At 34.9% G+C, this 23,609-nt stretch overlaps 1 protein-coding gene across 3 annotated transcripts in view; it reads right to left on the reverse strand.

Moving 5' to 3' along the window:
* The window catches only part of TARBP1 (tRNA guanosine 2 -O-methyltransferase TARBP1), a gene marked incomplete at its 5' end in the record, with an annotated part of 37,799 nt that overhangs the window by 7,466 nt on the left and 6,724 nt on the right, over positions 1–23,609 (reverse strand). For 2 of the 3 annotated variants that reach the window (XR_013922019.1, XM_080342631.1), the window contains 17 exons: positions 751–837; positions 2,552–2,701; positions 3,190–3,300; positions 4,696–4,816; positions 5,893–5,964; positions 6,105–6,304; positions 9,565–9,753; positions 9,853–10,108; positions 10,812–11,005; positions 12,562–12,723; positions 13,538–13,635; positions 16,929–17,104; positions 17,383–17,479; positions 19,180–19,318; positions 20,854–20,943; positions 21,823–21,919; positions 22,876–23,011. Coding sequence is in view for 2 of the 3 variants with exons in the window: in XM_080342631.1 (XP_080198757.1) it covers positions 751–837; positions 2,552–2,701; positions 3,190–3,300; positions 4,696–4,816; positions 5,893–5,964; positions 6,105–6,304; positions 9,565–9,753; positions 9,853–10,108; positions 10,812–11,005; positions 12,562–12,723; positions 13,538–13,635; positions 16,929–17,104; positions 17,383–17,479; positions 19,180–19,318; positions 20,854–20,943; positions 21,823–21,919; positions 22,876–23,011 (2,375 nt within the window). The remainder of the gene's footprint in view (positions 1–750; positions 838–2,551; positions 2,702–3,189; positions 3,301–4,695; positions 4,817–5,892; positions 5,965–6,104; positions 6,305–9,564; positions 9,754–9,852; positions 10,109–10,811; positions 11,006–12,561; positions 12,724–13,537; positions 13,636–16,928; positions 17,105–17,382; positions 17,480–19,179; positions 19,319–20,853; positions 20,944–21,822; positions 21,920–22,875; positions 23,012–23,609) is intronic. The other variant, XM_080342632.1, reaches the window with a different exon arrangement.

Consider the following 23,609-nt stretch of genomic DNA (forward strand, 5'->3'; position numbering starts at 1 on the left):
ACTTTAACAGTACATACATATATGTGCAAATACAAGCTTCAGAACATGGTACTGATTTCCTTCCTTCTCATTAAGGCACAGACCTACAGCCCCACTTCTGTTTTGAAAATGTATTGATTTGCTTCGAAAATTATTATTCTGCATACATGGAAACCTCCATTTACTTCTGAGTTTCTAGCACTTAGGAAGCTGATCTTGCAAATGTATGCAAATGGTAAAAAATAACAAATTCCTGGATTGCTACAGATGTGAAGTAGTTAATCTAACGTAACACTTGACTGTATTTCATCCATTTTGAAGTAAAGTAAATACATTCAGAATTCCAAATACAGAATTCTAAATGTAAAATGGTCTAGCTATTGCCAAGAATCATATTTGAGTGTCATTCTACAGAAAGATCACCTTCTTCCAGGTTATGTCTGCCCAATTTCATGCAGGTTAAACAAGAACAGGAAGAAAAACAAACCCAGGTGCATCCACATGTTCAGTTAAAAGTAGAGTAGATATTCTAGAAAACCTCGCAGGTAATCAAGCCCTTTGTAGCTAGAACTACAGCCATTTAGCTAATTTTTGTAAGTCCAATACATTACAGAGGTGACAGAAGAGTTGGTGTTTTCTGTATCAAAGGACACCTTAGTAGGAAATGGGTATTAAGAAGGTTTTGAAAACAGACTGCAAAAATGGTTTTTATTTAAGAAATCCACATACAGTACAACTGAATAAAGAATCAGTACTTTTAGTCAAACTTACCTTCTCTGAGGTATTCTGAAGAATGATGTCAAAGTGCGATAACACTGATAAAAATGTGCAGATGCTTGTTTTAAGCTTTTCTTCACCCTAAAGCAAAGGAGAACGTAACAAGAAATACGCATTTATAAAAATGTTTTTACACCCTATAACCTTTCACAGCATGTTCTGCAGATGCAATAGCAACACTATAAAAAAACTGCTTCCATAGCAAAATTTACTAAAATATAAAGATCCTATTATTAAGATTTCATTTTTCCTAACAAATTATTTCCTTTTTATTAACACATCGATCAGAACGAAGTACACATCAGTGGAAATGAGCTAAATTTCAATCCAAATTCACTGTATTTTCAGCCACCGTGTCAAAAAAACCTCTAAACTCAATAAAAATCTTGGACGCTTTTTAGTGCTCACACTTTTCCACATCATTACAAACTCAGGTACCAGATTCAGAACAAATAGCACAGGACCAGCCTCACCCATGTTCTGTACTGGAAGAAATGAGTTTTCACACACACTTCTATTCACCACTTTTCTTCACAAATACAGTTCCTATCAATCCATATTGCCACAGCATTGCACCAGGTGCTCAAGTTCAGCTTATTTTTCCAATATGACCCTGAAAATCCTTTTTAGAGTCATCATTTTCCAAGGTAGCCTCTGAAAACACAATCTGTGCTTTCTGCTCGCTCTGTCCGAATGGGCCCACTGTGCTTCAGTACATTTATTATCAGCATGACATCGCTTTGATCCAATAGGTTATCATCTACTAAAATGAAAGCAATTACAGATGCCTGAGCTCTTAGAAAGAATCATGAAATGGCAAAAGGTTACATCCCTTACAGCACTTTTCATCAGTTCAAATAAGCACAACAAGCTATCTTTATGCACTTAAAGTACAAATTGTTTACTGAATGATTTTTTTCCCCCTACCTAGAAAACAAACAAAAAAATCCCCCAAAACACAGCAAGAATCACCAGTAAGCACAGTTGTCTCAGACCAGTATTAAACACCTGCCTGGTTTTGGTTAAAAAAAAGTATATATGCAGTTTTCTAATTTTTTTTAATCTAATTTTTGTTCTTGTCCTTCTCTTTTTAAGAAAACTATGGTAGCTATTAGGCTACGTAGACAAGCCTATGTAAACAAGACGACATCTACATTTAACTACTGGTGAGCTTCAGCAGAGGCACCACTGCAAGTCAAATCTTCCCATACACTGGAGGAGATGCAAGCACACACATTTTTTACTCAGCCTAAATGCATAATGCTAACAAATTCAAGGGTATCAATGCAGGGAACTGATGCAGGTCAACTCTTACAGGTAATTACTTTAAAAAGAACCCAAGACATACAAATGAAACGCTAGGAAGTCAGTTCTCCTCAGTCAACTGTTTCACGACTTTTGGGTACCATAATTCAATGCCTGCCTCCAGTTTTGGAACGACACTGCAGAACTCTGCTGTGAGAGAAGTCCACATTAAAAGCTGCAAATTGAATACATGTTGTGCAAGTCACGTTCCTACTGACAAACATCATTATACAGAAGACAAAACCCGTGTGCCGAAACCACAAGTGACTTGCATCATCTTCCCAAACTTGGAATGTGTTCCTGGTGGCTCTTTTATTGGAAACTGCAAAGAGCGCTCTGACTCACTACACCAGCCTCCCTCTGCCCTGAGTACATTATAGAAGGTAATAGAAAATTCGAATATATAGGAAAAAAAATATATATGGGAAGACAAACGGTACTCTCTTTTTTTCAGATTACTCTTCAAGTGAATGCAAAAGTTCTTACTTACGTAGCAAAAGCAATCCCAGAATTTATTAAGGAATTGGGGGTATTTATGTAGACTCAAGATAACAATCCATTCTATGAAGTATTTCACAGATGCCTGATTGTTATCAAATCCAGCCTGGAAAACTTTGTCAAGGATTCCACACAAAAAATTCTGAGAAAACAAAATCAGATAATCATTTAGTATATTGTTAAGAGTTATTTCCATGAAGATAAACATTCTAAATAAAAGAACATTCTTAGCTTTATCATAATATAACAAATGAAAACATTTTAGAACCATGTAATTCTACTGTGAAAACGCATTAGGTGAAACTAAAATTTCTCATTTTTCTGAGTGTTCATAAAGTAGCAACATTTCTTCTAAATGAAAAGCTTTAAATCAGAGAGCACAGAGTTTTAAACAGAAACAATCTAGTCTGCTATAATTCACAAATCCAAGAACCAGTTTTCAGTGACCTCTAGAAACGAGTCATAAATCCACAACTTCAGACTGAAAGAATGAAACCACACAAAGAACAGAGATTACATACCTTTCATACCCTGCTGTAATTTAACATGTGCAGTCTGCTTGAAAACAAAATTATTCTTGAAAGTAGATATTTATTTATCTGTTTAAGAATTCACAGTGAAAAGCAATACCTGGTCAAGCTTCGGAAGAAGAACAAGGAGTGTCTGCCATACCCGGTTTTTAATCCTATGCTGTAAAGAGTTTGCATAATAGCGCGTTCTAGATCTGGATACCAGTTCATCCTAAAAGCAAATAAGAGGTTTATAACCCATTCTTCCTTTAAAATTGAATATATGTAAATATACTTTATTGTACTGAGGAAGCAACATCTAGTGCACAGCTAGTATCAACTTTAAATATAAAGGTAGGAAAAATACACTAATTTCATTTATTTAGAATAAAATTTTGAAGCTGGTCCATGAGAAGATTGGAAATTTGAAAAAAAAATACTATTCCACTTAGTATTTATACTTAAGAGCAGAAAAATGTTAGGTATTAAGACTCTTCAAACAGCAGAAACTTGACGAATTCACACACCTACTGTATGTGAATAATTAAAATAGTACTATTAAAATGGAGCATGAAGAGTCAAGCTGTCATTTAGGTATATAAAAACTAAAGACCCTAGGACAAGAAATGACTGTGTAAATGGAAACACTTATCCTTCAGTCTACATTTTCAAAATGGGTTTAGTCATGCTATCAATTAGATCAGCTTGTAACTACAGCCCGAGTTTTGAGACAGAATTTATATTCTGCAATAAGATGTTTTATGTGAAAGACAACAGATGAGATAAACAGAGCTTTAAAAATATTTGCCATTCATGTTCACATATAGCTCAGATCCTTTCTCTACATACTGTTTTGGCCTTCAAAATACATGACAGTCAAAAAAATTTCCTTAACTTTTCCAGAAAAAAATTATTTGGTCATCCAGGTCCTATATTCATATTAAAATGCAAATACAATTTATTTTTACATGTTTAAGCAAGTAAGGAACTAACTTTTGAAGATCACTTGTGCCACTTGATCAGTCTTACAACACAAATATTAACCATTTTTCTCCAATACTTAATTTACAGGAATGAAGAACCACCCACTTCTTGTTCTTCAGACAAGAACAGCAGAATTCTATAGTGCTAGAATGCAGGGGTGATGCTGTAATAGCAGCTGTAGTAATTTACCATTGATTTTACACTACTGCCAACGCACAAGCAGCTGTGATATAAATGAAAATCAGACCCCAACCTTCTCCATTAATCCTATTTATAAAGGTCTTCTAAGAAGACAACAGTTCAACTCAAAAAGTAGTCTGCGATTGTTAAAGTGAAACGTGACGCTTCAAAATGCAGCCTAAAAGAACATTCTTAATGGAACAATGCTTACAATCTGGATAATGTTTTGTGAAGTCAGAAAATCCATTAAAAAGAAAAATAAACATGAAAAACATTTTTTACTATTTTGGGTTGGCCGAATTAACTCTTATCTCATAACAAAAAAACAGAGAAGGAATATTACTTTGCAAATCTAGACAGGCTACACAAAAAAACTGTGAATACATCCTGTCAACTGTAAGTACTCTGTGTTTTAATAATTGTACTAACATTACATTTATATACCAAGAGAGATGAAGTTTACTTTATCAAGCAGTTTGATGAAAATGTCTTCCATGAATGTCTTATGCAAGATATTTGATCCATCCAACAAGCAGAGAAATTTAATAGCACAAACCCGAACGTAGTGATCATCTCGATTTGTACTGTAAAATATTAATAAAAAAAAAATCAAACTCTACTTGTTCACACCAAGATAATTCTTAAATTATAAAAAAGCACCAAACATCACCTGAAACAAGTTGTCTGTATTGAGACAGTATGCAAATACCCAGAACCAGAATTTTAAGCTCTGTCCATAGTTGCTGATGAACAAAAGTAGTGAGCTCCAGATAACCTGCCCCTGTTTCTATCTACAGGTCTTCAATACCATCTAAGTGTTTAAGATAATCTTTTACAGAAATAGCTGTAATACAAAGAAGTTTGTTCTAAACTGTAATCTTTAAACAACTAATTCATGCTTACAGTTTTGGTCAAATATTTATTCTAGTCCAAAACAATACTCAGTTGATATTAGTTACTCAAGGACATCTGGAATAATTAATGCCAAGAGCAGAATTAATGGCATTATAGGTAACAAAGCATCACACACCTGCAGACTGTCACAACCAGATGTTCTGGAAACTAAAAAACTCTTGGGAGAAAGAGTACTGAACTAGAAGTGGTAAAACATTTTTAGAAACTCGGGTCTTGGCAACTAGCAAAGCACTGTGTTAACACTGTTTCTCTGATTTTCTTCCACTGAGTAAAGGTCAGAGTGAATCTACAAACAAAGTTCAAATAATCCAGCAGCCAATGTCCTTCTTTCAAAAAACTGGAGACAGAACCTATGGCCAGTATGCGAGCTAAAAAGGCCAACAACCAATGTTAAAAAGTCAAGCTCCAAATCTGGCTGCATTAAATCCTGAGTCTCTTAACTGTCAATAAAATATCTGCATCCTAAGAAGTATTACTTTTATGAGGTGAAACAATGAGGAAGTAGTTATTTCAAGTTCCATTCAGGTTAACAAATGGGATGTATTTTCCTGAAAATACTTAATATCTTTTTAGGTTTTGTATTTGAAATACGAATGTAATGTGACGTATATCCCTTGGACCGATATTAAAGGTTAAGAATATACGAAGCTGACTTCAAAAAGAGCATCTTTCCTATTGTACCATCAATTGTACCAAAGATACAATTCAGACTAAAGATTCTAAGATGTATCCTCAAAATCATTACCTTTCTGTAACAACATTTGCTGCACATTTTTCTCCAAGATTTTCTATGAAGGCATGCACATCCTGAATAAGTCTTCACATAGGAAAGACGACAAAGTTACAAAATTAGTAGAATAGCATACAAAAATATATTTCAATAATTATCTCAAATTTTAAAAGAAAACAAAGTGCATGGAATAATAGCAAATATAATAATAAAGATATTTTTTATACCTTTGATCCCTCCTAAATACAGTTCCAAAGACACAAGCCTCAGTGATAAGTTCACAATAATTTCCAGCATTTAAGAAAGCGTTTGTCAAGGCACTTCCCTCATCAACAGTGGGAAATATCCAAGATTGACAACAATGACTAAGGACTACATTGAAGACTCCAGTCTTTGTAGTGGACATATCTATGAGCTTGAAAATTATCTGAAAATAAGAAGAAATAAAAGATTCAAAACTTAGTTTCCAGAAGTGCTAGAATTATTAGAATAATATTGCAGTGATATCTATTTTAGCAGGTCTGATTTCTTTCTGCATCCTAGATCTGCTCAGGTTAATTCTTTCTTCAATCTATTTACTATTCCCCATTCTAAGGGCACATAAATGGGCAACAATTGGCCCAGTACACATTTATGTTAACAAAAGATACCTGTTTAAGCAAGGCTCACTTCTATAACACCAGACGCTTTGCTCCTGATAAATGGAAGAAATGCACCTGAGCTTACTTCAGTGACTACAAACGTGGTGTTTCTAATCAATCCTTATCAATTTAGGAAAAAAAAAAAAAAATCAACAAAATTTCCTTCCATAGGTAGCTGTATCACAAATTCTCTTCTTTAATAAGGACTACATTCATGTTGAAGTTCAAGTTTGTAATTAATGTGGAAAAACATCTTTGTACCATTTACTTTTGGTTTTGTTCTTTGTTGGTTTTTGTTTGGTTGGGTTTTTCTGTGGGCATTTTGTTTTGAGTGGAGCATATTGAAGAAATATGAAACCGCTATCTAGAAATTCTCCAAAAAGGAGAAAAACAAAACAAGAAAAACAGTCCCAAAATTTTCCTTCCCTACTCTCTTCATTAAGCTAAGTGCAAAAGTAAATTTCAGCTACAAAGTAGTTTTTTTTATGAAATGGCAAGCATTTGGGAAAGGACAGGGAGAACCAGAATTAACAGGTATCTTTTTTTTAATTGATGTTGTCTGAAAAGGAATTTATAGAGATGTTCATGAGAATGGTTTTCCAGAAGATGCGACAGCTCTTAGAAGACAAAGCTTCTTCTCTTCCCTGCTCCGAAACAATACTTTTCATAATGTGACAATTCTCTGACAATGACTCTATTTGTATTAGAGAAAGTTGTTCTGAATTGCTAAGGAATAAAGCACCAAGAAGCTCATGAAGAGCCTAAACTGAAATACTGAAATGCACTCTGAAGAAGCACCTTTCGGGGAAAAACAAAACAAACAAATAACAAACAAAAAAGCCCCCACACTAAACAACAACACACCCCCCCCCCCCCCCCCAGCCCGAAACACTGCATCTTTTTATAAAGTTTTCTTTCAGTGCAAAGGCATTGTAGCTTTCCTAATAATTCCAAAATCAAACTATTGTGGTTCACCTGAGAAGCAGCATGACGTTTACTACTAATTTCTAAAAATCCTGGAATGTTTTTCAACTGTTTCATTAACATAGTAAAAGTGCAGCACACACATAAAAACTTAAGTTCTAGCACAATTAATACTTGAAAAAGTCAAAGAAAAAAAAGAAAAAAGCAGCAGAAGAAATGAAGCCTAAGAACACAGTGCTCTGGGTACCACTGCAGAAGCCCTTCTGGATTTTACTACAGCAATATTCCCCTTTTTTGGCTCAAACCCCCTTTGTTCCACCCCTTCTGCTATTAAAAAGACGGAGTGCACTGCGGTAGACAAAATTAAAACTATGCTTCCATGACAAACCAGTATCAGGCAGTTCCATTTTTCCTTTCTCTTTAGCTACAACTACACAGCCATTGCACAAGGGGTCAATGGCAAGCGGGACTGCCAAGAGTGGGATAAGAATATACGTAAGTAGACACTTGCTTGGGAACTTTTGTCTTCATTTTCTTAGGAAGGGGCAGAAGGTGGCTCGACCAGATGCCCTTTGTTGAGTATAGGAGACCTTCATTACCTCCTTGGTGCCTGCTGCCATGGTATGTCCCACTGCAGACAACGGGATAGCTGTCACACAGACTCAAGACTCGGCAAAATACACCTTACATAATGCTTGACATACTAACACTGAAGTTAAGACAGTAATTCTGAGGCTTTAAACCAACTTTAAGACCAAAGAAAAACAAAAAAATTACTACGGCTCATCAGTTACTACAACACCAACCATACAATTATCCATTACAGATATTCATTAAAAGAAAAAGCTAACAGATTCCTAAAACTGAAGAGAGATTTTACCATCTTTGCATATGTATCTGATTTTGGCTTCAGTTCACATGAAGACTATAAATACAAAGTGTTATCTACTGTTTAAAACAGATGACAGTAACATTCATTTGAAACACAATTTCAAGAAGAACGAAGATAAAATAAATAGGACTATATTTTAAGATACTTAAGGATAATACTGAGATATCCTAGCAATTTTAAATAGCTAGGAAGTGTCCATTTTTCTATATTTTGTTAAATACCATTTTGGAGTGTCTGGGTTGAAAATAAAGCTGAGAAATTTGCTATTATTTACAGTTACGAGTTTGACACCAGGACAGAGCTATTTATGGTGACTTCAAAGCAGAACTGCAACCCCTCCTACTGTGATTTCTGCCCTAGGGTCAAAGCAGCACATGGCACACTAAGGCAAGAACACATACATACTGGTAACTAATATATAATGTATTACTGCTCTGGTGAAAGTCTTGCTGTCGACTGTTCTGCACAAGCATTTAATTCATGCTCAGAGGGAGAAAAAAGCAAAAAACTCAAGAAAGATTATGCAGAAAAGAGTAAACAACTTCACAGTGTTTAGAGCCAAGATGAATCAACATCCCAGTACTGAATACAGTTTTAGTGACTCAAAAAAAGAACACCACGACATATGCAAGAACTTTTGGAGTACAGATAGCTGCATACGTTACACAAAAAAACAAAACAAACTCACTCTATGGTGACTATGATTTTATGTTTTCTACATCTGGACTCATAGAAGAAAAAAAAAAAGCTGTTAAAGCAGCAGTTAAAGTTGGCTTATTCAACAGTATCTACTAAAGTTTTGAATCATTCTGACTTTTCATTTAAGAAAATATTTTCATGACGACTGAACTATTAGAAAAAGGCACCATTTTTTCAGAATACCTTGTGACAGTTTGGGGGCCTAATCCTGAACAAAATATTCAAGAGAAAGTATATCAAATAAAAATTAAAACTTGTTTTGCTGAATATAGAAGATGCTCAACAGTCTGAAAAAAAAAAATTAGGAAAAAAAAAAATCAAACAAATAGTACTTCTCATTTTCTATGTTACAATGATAACTAATATATTTATCCTTAATCTATTTCTCATCTTTTGTCTTAAGACTCTCAAACTAGTACCTTTTTGGAAATGAAAACCATCAATAGCTGAAAGAGAAATAAACAGGAAAATACATTTTTAGATCCAGATAAAATTTAAGAATTCTTTCTTGGGAAATGAGCATAAACTGACCTCCTTTATTTTGCCATATGCTTGCTGCTTTGCACTTGCAGCCACAGCTAGAACCTCAGTATCAAAGATGAACTGAACAAAAGCTTTTAGATTGGACCAAAATATTAGCTGTGTGTTGCTCAAAGAGGATATAATTTTCCAAGCCAAATCAAATGCTTCTATGCAGAGAGACTCCGCTGAGTCCAGAAGCTGAAAACAAAGAGAATAAAGTGTTACATTTGACCAAAAAAAAAAAAAAAACAAAACACCCCAGAACTACTAATACTGTGCAATTGTTCTATCTTTTACCTTGGGAACAAGGATTTTCATGCAGTCAAATACAGGTAGAACTTGGTCTGAAGGAAGAATAGTTAGGGCTTCTAATGCAGACTCTAGAATTTTTCTTGACCTTTCAACTGTAAATAATGACATTTCTGAAGTTTCTTCATGCTCTTGAGCCAGTGTTGGAAATAAATTTAAAACAAAACGAAGGCAAATCCACTGGTCGTGAACATAGCGTGCAACAATTTTCCCCCATCCTTGGGATGTTGTTTCTTCACACAAGCTGTAATGAGAGTATTATTCTGAAATATATATTGTATTAATTTGTCCCGCGCTTTTCTACTGCACCACGAGCAGCTTAATTGTACGAACTCACTATACTTCGTCAAAATGCTAAAATTTACACAGGGTCAAGGGAAAACAAGACAAGTTCACGGAAGAGAAATTTACCAATAAAGTTTTTTAAACACAGAAAAATCAGTTCTGGGCCCAGGCAGTTTCCTCAGTCATAAACATCTAGAAGAATATTAAATGGAAACATCACTATATGCTGTCCATCTTTTTTTTGTTAACTAAATATTTCACCCCCAGGCGTGCTTTGGGCTTCCCTTCCCAAACAATAAATAATTTCCATTTAAATTTGCTTGTATACATGCTGTGGTTTTGTGCAATGTTTATTTAATTTGTCTACAATATTTAAGCTGGCATAAGGATAAGCAATGTTCAAAGCTAGCTGTGGCTTCATAAGTCTAGAGGACTGAGCAAAAGAACCTTTGGTCTAATCAATTATGGCTGCTTTACTGTTCTAAAACCTGAATGTAAAAACAAAATAGCAACTGAGTAAACAGTTTGTGTCTAGAATTCCTCATTTTTATCTTGGCAAAAAGTTACCAAAGAAAAGAACAGGAAAACCCAACATCTTAATCACTGCTCCACGCTACTCAAATTTATTCTGGAGAATTATCAAAGCTATAGCACACACATACCTACTTTTTTCTTCAATATAAGATGGCTTCTTCAATATTTCATTGAACCGAGAAAAGGAAATAAATCTCCTCAGAGCATCCACAGAAGGCAGAGATTCAAGGTGTGCATCAGGTTTCTGATCCAGTATCTCACAAACTGCTGTAAGTGATGCCATGCTGGCTACTTTTTTAATTTGTTCCTTAAGCTTTGGCTCCTAATTAAAACCAAATCATACATAAACAAACTTACACCGATTTCTCCTAATGTGAAACCTCAGACACCATATGATACCAACTCAGCATCCTCCTTCTTCCTTATTTTCTTACTCTATGCATAACACAGAGTTGCTTGGTTGGGTCAGTGCAATCAATCACAAGTTGCAAGCACTGAAAAAAGTATAAATCTTGCAAATTACAGTCACTTATTCATTAAGTGCAGGTGCGTAGCTCAACTACAGTGGAACACTTATGTGTTGCCAGGTAGCAGTTTATACATATTGCTGGATGGCAATTAGAAAAAATATGCTGGTCCATGTAGTAAGAAACTCAGTGCAAGAAGACAGCTAAAATTCAGAATACCACACGCGAAATGCTCCAAGAGGCTAAAAGGTCACAACGTCCACTCTGATTGTGTGATAAACACATATATTGCAAGAGGCACAAAATAAAACGACTCAGTAAAAAAAAGTCAATAGGCATATAGTTACCTAAGAAAAGCTCAATGTTATTTAAATAACTTCAAGTTAGTTTCAGCTGTCTAAAGCACAGAAAAGATTTTTCTCATTTGTAATTACTCGGCTTTTTTTTTTTTTCCTTCTTAAACTGAAGATGTACTACATATACAACTGAAATCACCATGACAGTCTAATACCACTGAATTCAAAATAATTTGGCAGAGGTCCCCAGTGAACACTACGCTTGAACCATAAAAAGTTTACTTTGAAACTACTGGAACAAATATGTAATTCACATAACCAAAGGAAAGAAAAAAAGTCTTGCTCTTTGTTTCCTCAGAAAAGTAAACCTAGCAAATCAAATACTTACAATCTTTGTCATGTATTATTAACTGTTCTTGATCAATAATTCAACCCATAAAATACTGAAGATTATACCGCCCAACAAAGTTGAATTTAAATCTCCTACTTTTATAGAAGTTATTAATGTTTCCTTACCTTTTGAAAATGTATCTACTTCAGATATACTAACCTAATACATACAACTATGGGACAACCAGCATAACTATACAAAAAAGCCAAAGCCATGCTGGGTTCTGGAATTTATTTTTCTCTCTATGTTCCAGCTTGGAAATTTAATAGATCATTAATACAAAAGGCATTTGCATTTAGCAGTAACTTCCTCAGTAAGACTGGTTCATATTTGAGGAAAAACTTTTGAGTATACATAGTCCATTATTACAACTAAAGTTTTACTTTAGCTATATAGACTTCTAAGAAATTAAGTGTAAGAAAACTGAAGTACTGAAAATCTTAGCTACAAGTATTTTAAGTTAACATTATACTGCCAACTAAACACACAAATATTTTAGGGAATATATATACACAAACTTTTAATTATTTTATTATATATATTTACATTAATATGTATCATAAAATATAAATATTTAAACATTAAGTTGTATTCATAGTATGTCTATAGAATAATTTACATATAATCTAATAAATATATAAGCATTACAAATAAAATATTTTAATTAAAATTTACTGGTCTATTTGATATTAATAATTTACTGTTGTAAATAATGTTAAATTACCTGTTCATAATTTTTCTCCTGAAGATTACAAATAGATGCATTTGTCAGGGACAAAATGAAATTCTTGATAGATGGTACTTTCTTCCAGCTGACTTGCAAGCACAAATTCACTATCTCTGGAATTAAAGCTAAGTATAGATCACAACGATCCAGGTCGCCAACCTAAAAATGAGGAAACAAAGGTAAACTGAAGTATTAAGAGGAGGAAACTTAGAAGAAAGAAAACTAATAGTAACGAATGACAGCAGAATGACAACAACAGTCACTGAAGTTTTATAACAACTTCTTTAATTTTGCAGGGGTTTGTTTTATTTGGTTTTGGTTGGTGTGGTTTTTTGGTTTTGTTTTTTGTTTGGTTTTGGTTTGTTTGGTTTGGTTTTGGGGGAGGGGGCTTGATCTTTTTGTCTTTTGTCTTTTCATTTACATATGACTTGAATGCTCGTTAACGAAGGAAACGTGTACCGCTTCTCTCTCTAAAAAGCAGTGCAGTTGTTCAATACATTCAACAGGGTGTTTTTAGAGAAGTCAGACTCCACTACTGTCAAGTCATTTTGCTTCAAAAGTCACAGGTTTCTTTGCGGTATAAACTTAAACACTGACTACAGCAAAGAGCAAAGTAGAAGATAATCAACAATGATGTTAACAAGGCTGAGCACTAAAAGTCTCCAAGCTCCAAACATCTTATATCCGTAAGTGTACTAGTAGATACGATACAGTACAATATGATACTTAAGAATTCTTACTATATGATTTCTTTAGATTTGAGAAGAAACAAATAATATAACTACAGACACTAAACACTACTTGTCAAGACACCTTTTTTTCTCTGTATTCTTACTGTGCCCATTCAAAAAAAGTTAACAGAAATATTTCTATGCAAATTGACTGTTCAAAGATTTGATATGAAAACTAGGAACACTGCTAAACAAATCAACAAGCAAAACTACACCAAAGTTGTCTCATAATAATTACTTACAGTGCTTAACTCGTTTGTAGTAAGCTGTCGGAGAATAAACTCGAGAATACTCTCTACAGGTGTCATTAGAGATTTCCAAATAAAAAACAATACCCCATCTGCATGAAGAAAACAAAACAAACCCCACACAACAGTATTAACATACAGAAATACACTTACCTTAAGAAATGTATTATATCATGCAGATACAGTTACAAAATTATACTATAATAAGTATTCAAATACCTAAGAATACCTTTAAACAGCTCAGTACTCTTTAGTAGTGTAAGTCATAGGACTTGTCAAACCAGACAGCATTCTTTCCTTATATTTATCATGAGTTAGTGACCAAAATCTATACAAAACCAGAAGACCAAACCATATTTTTCCACTTTCTTTGCACACTTTCGTGCTATTCACAACCCTCAGCACAAACAGCTTATAATAAACTTACTCTTCAATAAAAACCAAAGGTTTCCATATCCAGCAATTAATTGTATCTGAGAAAAAGGCAGTTAGCCGTTTCTTATATACACAGAAGTGAAAACTAGTTGAGGTTTTTGTTTGTTGCTGTGGTTGGTTTGGTTTTGGTTTGTTTTTTTCCTGTTTAGAAATAATTCAGCTTTGGATGTAGAGTAATCTTACAAGATTCCAGTCATGTAGCTTCCTGGCTTAACATCGTAAACAAAAATGCAAGGTTATAACATGAAATGTGATACTTTCTCTAAGAAAAGGCTAGACTGCAAAGTATACTGCAAACAAAAAGACAAGTTTATTACACAAGGGAAGTAGCTCACTCTGCTAAAACATATTTAACCACAAACACATTTCAAACTGTGCTTCAAGGGGAAGGGCTAGCTGAAAGCCAAAGAAATAATATATCAATACGAAAACGGAGTTAAAATGCTCTGCATGACAATTTTGTTCTAAAACTATCGGTCATCAGTTTCAGTATTTAGGAGAGTTACCCAGCGGTTTTATCTGATGGATTTTTTGGTTGGTTGATGTTTGTTTGGTTTTGTTTTCTGTTGTTGGTTGGTTGTTTTGTGGAGTTAACCCTGAGTCACACTTCATGTAGCAAAATTATTATGAAATGGAAGCCTTCAAAGGGTAGAAATATAAAGGGATATGTTTCCACAAGTTCTAAATCTATACTGCACTTACTTTCAGTGTTCTCTATTAAAATGGCTCACTGGAGTGCATTTCTAACGCTTAACTTGGCATAGTAAAACTGTTCTAAACAAGTTATTACCACATTTCACCCCAAGTCTCAAATCACTAAAACATCTTCTGCAAATAAAATTCAGAAATTTTTCAGATAAATACGTATGACAGTAAGATCCAATTCACTACCAGTGGCTCTGTAACACCATCAAAAACTAATTAGCAAAAACTTACTATTTGAAATAGTGAACTTTAAGAGCAGTATAGACAGCATGACCTGCAGGAAAACACTGCTGCTTTCAGCATATGTTGCAGACATGTCTATCCCCATTAAAGTATTCTTAAATAAAACACTTCCCAATTGTTATTACTTTTGTTTTACAAGCTTAAATTCCTTTCTTCTTCCCTCCCATTTTATAGACTGGACTTTTTTTCCTCCTGTTTACTTAACACGGAAACAAAACCTCTGTATTTCACAGCATTACTCTCCCTGCCCCTCAAAACTGCCAATTCACAGCTGCGGAAACAAGATTTATTACGTGGGTCTCCTGAGCAGGAGGAAGCAGCACAAAAATATTGAAGGAAATAATATAAGGAAAATAATCCTTGTCTAACTAAACACAAAAAGACATAATATTACAAATCCAATTCCAAAAGCCTCTTGAAACTCTACAGATGATGACCTGGACTGAAGCACCTATGGGGGTGTTCAGAAGGACAGAGACACCGTGATATTCAGCCCTGCTGTGCCTCAAGAGCTCTGTGAGCAGAACTTCACATGTGAAGTAAGTCAAACTTTTCAAGGCAAGAGCTACTGATTATATATATTAGCAAGCAGAGTGGCACATAAGGAATTGATTTATAGAGTTAAATACTTGATAGTAAAAACTTAACACACGCTGTCAATGTGTTTTGGAGGGTTCTGCTTCAGGCTTGCTCTGGCCTCATGCAGTGGACTGAATGCAGGGGATTCAGTCCACTGCACGAGGGGGGTTGGGGGGGAATCGGACTAGATGATCTTTTGAGGTCCCTTCCAATCCCAAACATACTGTGATACTGTGAATGCAGACGGGCAGCTGGAGCACATCTTCCACTGGAGTTTCACCTGAAGGAATCCACTCCAGCAGTCAGAGACCACCCCTCAATGGGAACTTTAGCAGTCTGCATAATTAGTGCTCAGCTATTTCAGTCAAATAGGTAAAATTCAAGAGAGCAGTGACTGTATAAAGCACTTTTTAAAATTACGTTAAGCATTTGCTTCAGGGTTGCATTTAGACATCTTTATGAAACCTGGATGAAGAACCCGAACTTTTTATTTCATGCAAAAGCCTAGATCTGTGACTTCTGCTCCAAAAGCACTCTTGCATTTCATGTTTTAAAAATACTGAAAAAAAATCCCACAATAATGTGGGTAAAGAGAACCCAAATTCCAAGACCCTTCTTCTTCTAGTTCAGCATCTTAATTCATTTTAAAAAAATGCAATTTTTCACTTGCTCTCACACAAAAAAAAAAAAAAGAAAAAAAAAATCTATTCTGGTTACAAATTGACCAAGTTCTAACAAAAGTAGCAAGGACTCCATAGTTTTTTTTCAGTCTCCTGAAAGGTCTAGGAGTTGAAATGCTGAACCCGCTCAAATTCCCAGTCAGATCATCAGGCTCATGCTTCAGTGGGCATCTCTTAACTGCTTTGCTTCTTAACTAAGGCCAAATTGAAGCAAGTCAGTTAAGCATGCCTACTGAAATCACGCCCAATACTGTGAAATAGTCAGAGGCATCCCGTCTTTTGCAGTTTAAACAGTGTTAGTTGAGACAAACGCATCTACCAGTCAACTCAGAAAACAGTACAGCTAGTAGGATCCCAGGGAAGGCCCTGGCTGAACCCGGCACAACTAAGCAGGTTAGGCTGGGTTTCTGCACTAACTTATTTTTTAATTGTCTAAATGATTTATGGAATCCATACATTGGCAAAGAACAGGCCTATAAATATTTGTAATATGGTCACACTCTCCAAATTTTAACTGCTAATCTAATACTAATGGGTAACAATTGCTTTCTCAAAGGGCTTCCATATTCTCAGTTCCTAGACCTTGGGACACCGTCAGAAGAACCCCTGTAGGATTGGACCCACAGCTCCATTTTGTTACAGATATGCCAGATTGTCAACAATATAGCCTTAAAACATTAAGTACCTTAGTTTTAGTTACACTACAATTAAAAAAGACACAGTATACTGAAGATATCACTAACCATCTTGTGTATTGGAACATTTTAACGAACGGGTCTGCAATAACTTCAAGAGAAGCTGTAGGCTTTTATCTGTTTTCAGTGTTGGTATGTAAGCATTACTGCCAAGTTTCATCAAGACATCCAGAAGAGGGTTCAAGAAAGCCTCTAGTTCAATCCATTCTATGTTGCTTTTTCCACTACATAAAAACAAAAATCAAAAATAAAGTCTTCTTCTGAGTATCTGCCTTAAGTGCTGAGGTCACTTATGGAAATTACTAGGACACATGTTTCCAAGTCACTTAAGTATCTTCAGAAATGTTACCCAGTATGTTTGCAGCAACAGTTGGACAAGGTCTAATGAATTATCAGACTGACTGAAAGTCTATATGAATTCCTGACTTGATCAGGCTTCCACCGGATCCTTCAGGAGTGAGGAGTTTGAAAAAGAGAGAAATGTAAAATATTTCATACTTACCTGCATTTATTCCTCATGTGCTCCACATCTGCTGCCAACAGAATCATTGTTGCGACAAGCTTAGCTTCAAACCAGTCAGGCATAGAGCAATTTTCTCCTGATTAAAGATATTGTAAGGTTTTCACAGTATTTAAAAAATACTTTCAAATTGCTTTAAAAACTTTTGGGTTTATAACTTATTAAAATAAATCAGTTGTATAACAACAATCAATGCTAACAAGAATATTACTACAATTTTTTTGCATTCTTTTACCTCAACATAAACTAAACCCAAACACAACTGTTTTTCCTTTAAACCTCAAAGAGGCTGATCTCATTGGCCTCTACGCTGAAATCAGTTTTAGGCAATGTGCTATATTATGTAGTAGCTCCCAACAGACTTTTCTATTGCTTTTAAAAATGCATTAGTATATTCAAGTGAAGTTAGCCAAGAACATAATTCCACTAGGCTTCATCAGAAACATCATCTGTGATTCTGATCAGCTAAGTTATCTGAAGAATGAAAACTACTCTGTCAAAAGGAAATACAAAAAAATCTGACCAAAGCTTCTCTTTTATACAGGACTACATCACCATACTCATAAAACTGTTTCTTAAATAGTAGTACATAAGTTATTTTTAGGAGTTTTTGACTGGTACGTTTTTGGCTTTGGGAATTTAGAAAGCAAAACACATTTTGGAGGTCCAGTTTAAGGAGCTGGACATGGTTGAATTTTATTTTTTTTCCTCCACAGAGCTTTTTGTAAGCTAAGAATCATATCCAACCAGGAAATTGCTAACATCACTTTTTGGAAGCAAAACATGGAACTACAAATAATATAGACCAAGGACTAAACAAACATTTCAGGAAGGAGAGACGATCTGCCAAAATTTTTAGCAAAGCATTTACATTTGAATATCAATAGACAAAATTTGCTTGCAACTTTTCTAACCATAAGACAACCAAGTGAAGTTTCCCAGGCTGCAGGAAGCTTCTGAAGCTATCTATCACTAGCAAATTATGGCCTAGCTGCTATATCTCCTATAGGTACAATAGGTACAAATAAAAGAAGTGCTGACTTCTGATATTATAAAACTATATGAAATTTGACACAACTGCAGTACTTAAGTAGCAAATAAGTGAGTACCACACAAAAGATCAACTATTCAAAAAGTCATTTTGCAATTCCTTTCAACGTATCTGAGAGAAAATTCTAAACTAAAGTTACAATAATTTAAAATGTGGCAGTGAAGAAAAAAGTCCTTTCAGGATTTATCTGCATATTTATACAGCATACAAACAACCTTCCTTGGTGTGGCAGCTAATTGCAGGCACTCCAAGATCACAACAACATCACTACACAGGAAGGTGCGTCATGAGCTGCCAAGCTGCGGAACTATAAGGCATTTCTCTCCATAAATACACTTCATGATTTTGCAAAGCTCTGCTGAGAAAGGCTACAGAACCTGTCTTTGTTTACATTCCCTTGTGCTCTCCTCTTCCCCCATACTCCAGCATTTTCACTTGCCACCAAAAAAGTAACAAAATAAATCAAATGGACAAGCAACAGCGCACCCTTAAAATTCAATATTACGGCTTAACTTTCAATTAATACTGCTGGACTGTATTTTATGAAGGAGAACTGGAATTAGAGAATAAATTTCAAACTTAATAATCATGAATACCACAAATTAGATAGAATTCTAACAGGTACAATATATATAAACAAAGAGCTCTTCTATAATCCAAAGGATTTTTGTCATTTTTTGCTTAAATCATCCTCAAAGTCTTTTTATACTAATAATAATTTAACTTACTTTCAGATACTGGTGTCTTAAGGTACTCTCTCACAAGACTGCGTACATATTGATATAATGACGATGTTTCTTGATGTTCAAAATCAGAAGTTACAGACTTTCTGAAGCATCTGTCGTTGACTTGCAACCAACTGCAAAGCTAAATTAAATCCAGTATGTTACTATTTAACCATATATGCCAGCTCTATACTGACACTACCAATGTAACAGTATGAGCTGTGACACCAAATCCATACTGTGAGATGTATTAACTGTGTCTCCCTTGAGGCTTAACACACTTTCCTCTAATTAACATCAAAAAAGGTTCTTCCAGAGAGCAATTCAGAACACCCCCGAAAAAGACTGGTATTAATAAGAAAAAATCCAGCTCTTAAAAATAAGCAAGAGTAATAAAAATTCCCTTGTCTCAGAATGGCTTCCCACAGCCAAGTGCTATCTACTGAGAGCTGCTAAAAACAAACAAACCAACAAAAAATAAAAAAAAACAGCCACCAACACCAATTTTTATGCCAAAAAAATCAATCCAGTAGGATGCAAAGTGCAGCATACATAAAAAAAGGACACTATGCAAAAAAAAAGTCATATATCATTATATTGCTGTAGAACAAACCAAAGTCATGGCTACATGTTCAGTTGGCAAACCAGAAGCAGCTCTCAAACAATTTTTTGGACCATATACTGACCCACTCCAAGAGCCTCAGGATCCACATTCTCTTGGACAGTAATTTCAGAACTAAAAAGGATAACATGAGCCATACTAGCAGACTATACCTCTAAAGACAGAGCAAACTTACAGAATAGTGTTCCTTTCCATTAAATGAAATTTTACAACAGGTAGTTGAGGGGAAATTAGAAGAAAGTAGCCACAAAGACAATGTAGATAATATACAGAAAAAACTGGCTGCAGAACCCAATAAGCAAGAGCAGCTTCAGCTGAGGGCATTACAACCACCTGGTATCCTTCATAAAAGCAGAGAGAGAAGCCCAAGTCGTGGCTCTGTGGATTCCACAAGGCACCCTGCTTTGTAGTCCATGAAATCAGCAACCATCAAGAGGAGTGAGCATGGATCCCTGATGGAAGAGATTTCAGGTACTAGCACAGGCTTACCAATAGTGATTTTAGTTCCTGTAATCTTGGCAAAGGATGCAGAAGACTAGGATTGTGATGAACACACAGAAGTCTTAAAGGACCAGTATTCAAGGAAAAGAAGCCTGAGTAAGACCTGATTCTGATTTGCATTTCAATATGGTTACACCCAACAGCTGCAATATTGAGATGAACTCTAGGAAACACAATGAACTGAGACATACAAGCTTTGTAGTTAAAAAAACAAAACGAAACAAAACTCTGCCTCAAGAAAGAGCTTTTACTTCTGCAGAATTTCTGCATGAAGAAAGAAAAAGTCGTATTTTTCTCCCCGCTTAGAATTCTTCCACTTTGAATCTGCTGAATGATTTGTTTAGGGTTAACATTAACCCCTCTATAGAATTAAAAAAAAACCAAAAATTCACAGCTCTCAAGTGAAACATAAATCCATTCAGACTCCACATCCAGAAATTCCAGAATGTACCAATGTAAAAGCAGCTAGCTATTTAAATATTAAATTAGCAATAATACATTTGTATGGGTACTAAAAAAAGTTTGATGAACGTAAAACCAGCTTCAGTTCTCACCTCCATCCATAACATAGTATCTCTCCTTAGCGACTCCTCTGGTCTAAGGGACAGAAGAAAGCTTGAAACTTCTGGGAGGGACACTTTATCCTGAAGAAATTCATGAAGTTACAATAGTTGCCAACAGAATATACAACAGATAACATCTATATAGGGACTCAAGAAGTTTGCTGTCATCTGGCAAGCTTCAGAAAAATAAACTGATATTTTCCTTTCCATGACAGACTCATTTTTGTGTCTTTTGAACCAACTTATCGTTATCAAGGAACACAATTTGGTTTTCCCCAAGCATTCAAATCTATATGCAAGTTAATGAATGACTAGAAGAATACTAATATTCACTGATGACACCTTTTAAATGAACATACATAAATGACTAAGAATCACCGATAAGTACTACTTCTCTATTTCCAAAAGGAAATTCTGCTCAGACAAATTTATAGCCATAACACACCACATGGAAGATGGTGACTCACCTAGAAAGCAAACACACAATAAGACAACTGAAGCCTGAATAATTTACTGAATAATTAAGGTCTTGCTATTTCAATATTAACGGTAGTTTCAGCATTCTAGTATTATGGATACTTTCATTCTCTTCAGTATTTCAGAAAAGTCCATTTAGTTTCTATCTGTTAACAGCTGAGTTTATGCAGTTGATATCATAAGAGGATACTATTCCATAATTACTGCATGAAAACCCTACAAGAAAACATTAACTAATGAAAGGTAATGAAAAAAATACATCTTAAGGAAACTAGAACTTAAGAGAAGCATACCCATACTTATATAGCACAATTTTTAAGTAGCCACTAAAAGAATTGCAAATCCAACATCATCAGTTGTTCTGTTTTATTTAGCAAATTTTTTAATACCATTTATCCTGTGAAAGTGTTAGTGTATTTCTATTACACCAGGAAGAAAAAAAAAAAAGAAAACAACACAAAAACAAAAAAAAAAACACCTTACCACATCTGTCAAATGCATAGCTGTTTGAAGAAGATAGCACTGAGCAGCTCCACGCAACAAAATCTGATGTGTAATCATAGTACACTGGAGGACATCTCTGCAAAGAGGAAAAACATGTGCTGTAGAAAAGACACACTTAGGGAGTTTAAACATTTTCATGTATTTGCTAATTATTAACCATTTAAAATACATTAGATTCTATTTAAGAAATATATTCTACTAACTATAACACAATCATTGCCTGATCAGCTAGCATACAATCTAGAACCAAGACTACGTGTACATGTACTTCCAAAAACTGATAATAAAACTTGGATAAGCATATACCTGATAAGATAAGAAGCATGGAGCGGGGGGAAGCAGAACAAAGCCAAAACTAAAAGAACAATCCCCATGATCACATCAGTTCAAACTGATAATTTAATACTTGCATTTCTTTCTGTAGCAAGCAGATAAATGTTTGCCAAATTCCCACTCTAGCACAAAACTGAAATAAACCTTCAATGCTCTTGATTTTATTTCAAAGCTCAAATTTGATTAAACTGGAATAATTATTGATTTTTAGTGGCTGTAAGAAATGAAAGCAGACACTCGAGAAACAGTGTGATCGAGGAGAACACACGTCAGTAGCTTTTGCCTAGCCTTTTATTTATGAGTCTTTTGGTTTTCAGTTTTGTGGGCTGTTTCCTGATACAGCCTCAACTGCCATTAAATAAGGTTTTAATGTAATTAGAAGAAAAAGAAGAAGTTGGGTATATATCAGTTATGAAGTACAGAAGACCAGGGAAGAACGATGCCAAAAATGAAGTGATGACAAAGGACTGAAATGCAAAACACTCATTTTTTTTAAGTCACATAGAGATATAAATACATTGGTTCTTAAATTGCTTTCCTCTGTCAATAAGGCATGAAGGAGAGAAAACCTTCCATTACCATGCAAAACCACCCCATCCTCCCCAAAGTAACAAACATGAATTAAATCCTGGCTCTCCAGATGTTCAGCACATTTCTTTGCAAGAATTCTGTAAGAATAAAATGCAGTGTACATTTTACCTTAAAGCATGAAGTCCTTCTGCGCCCAGGACTTTACATGCAGGGATATATGCCAGAGCCATAGAAAGAAACAAAATGGGAACAGCACACCAATGTCTACTTGTCATCTTCTGAATAAATTTTAGCAGGAAACTACCTTAAAATAAACAAAACAAAAAATCCAGAGTGATTTCTTGTCCTCCAGTGCATTTAAATAACACAGACCCCTAGCAATAGAGTGTTATTATCATTTCTGAAAATTAAATGAAAGACAAGAGAATAATTTCTGAATTATTTCAGTGTAAGAAGTACACTCCAAAGGTCAGTAAGGTAATAAGACACGGAGATAACCAGAAATAAACCTAATTTTGGCTTGGGTGATCTGCACTAGTCACCATATTCAGTGACTTAATTCTGATTGTTTTGAGTACTAGACAATGCCTTTTTACGCTGCTATTCAGTCCGCTGATGGCAAATGAAAGTAAACGACGATTCAATCAGTTTAATGGATACTGGCATGGCCAAAGCAAGACACCATAGCTACAATTTGCAGAAGCAGCTCATCCAGTCTCAGGGTTGCTAATCATAAACCCTCCATTTTGTGATATACACCTTGGGACAGGGCAGAGAAACAGAGCATCTATGGCATTAGAAAAATGTAAGGTGTTTCCTACCAGAATATGTACCTGTAGACAGAGGGTACTGAACAGAGCTGGTTCTACCCTTAATCCAGTTAGACCAGCTATTAAATTTTG

Source organism: Nesoenas mayeri (assembly GCF_963082525.1).
Source record: "Nesoenas mayeri genome assembly, chromosome: 3".
Taxonomy (NCBI): Eukaryota; Metazoa; Chordata; class Aves; order Columbiformes; family Columbidae; genus Nesoenas; species Nesoenas mayeri.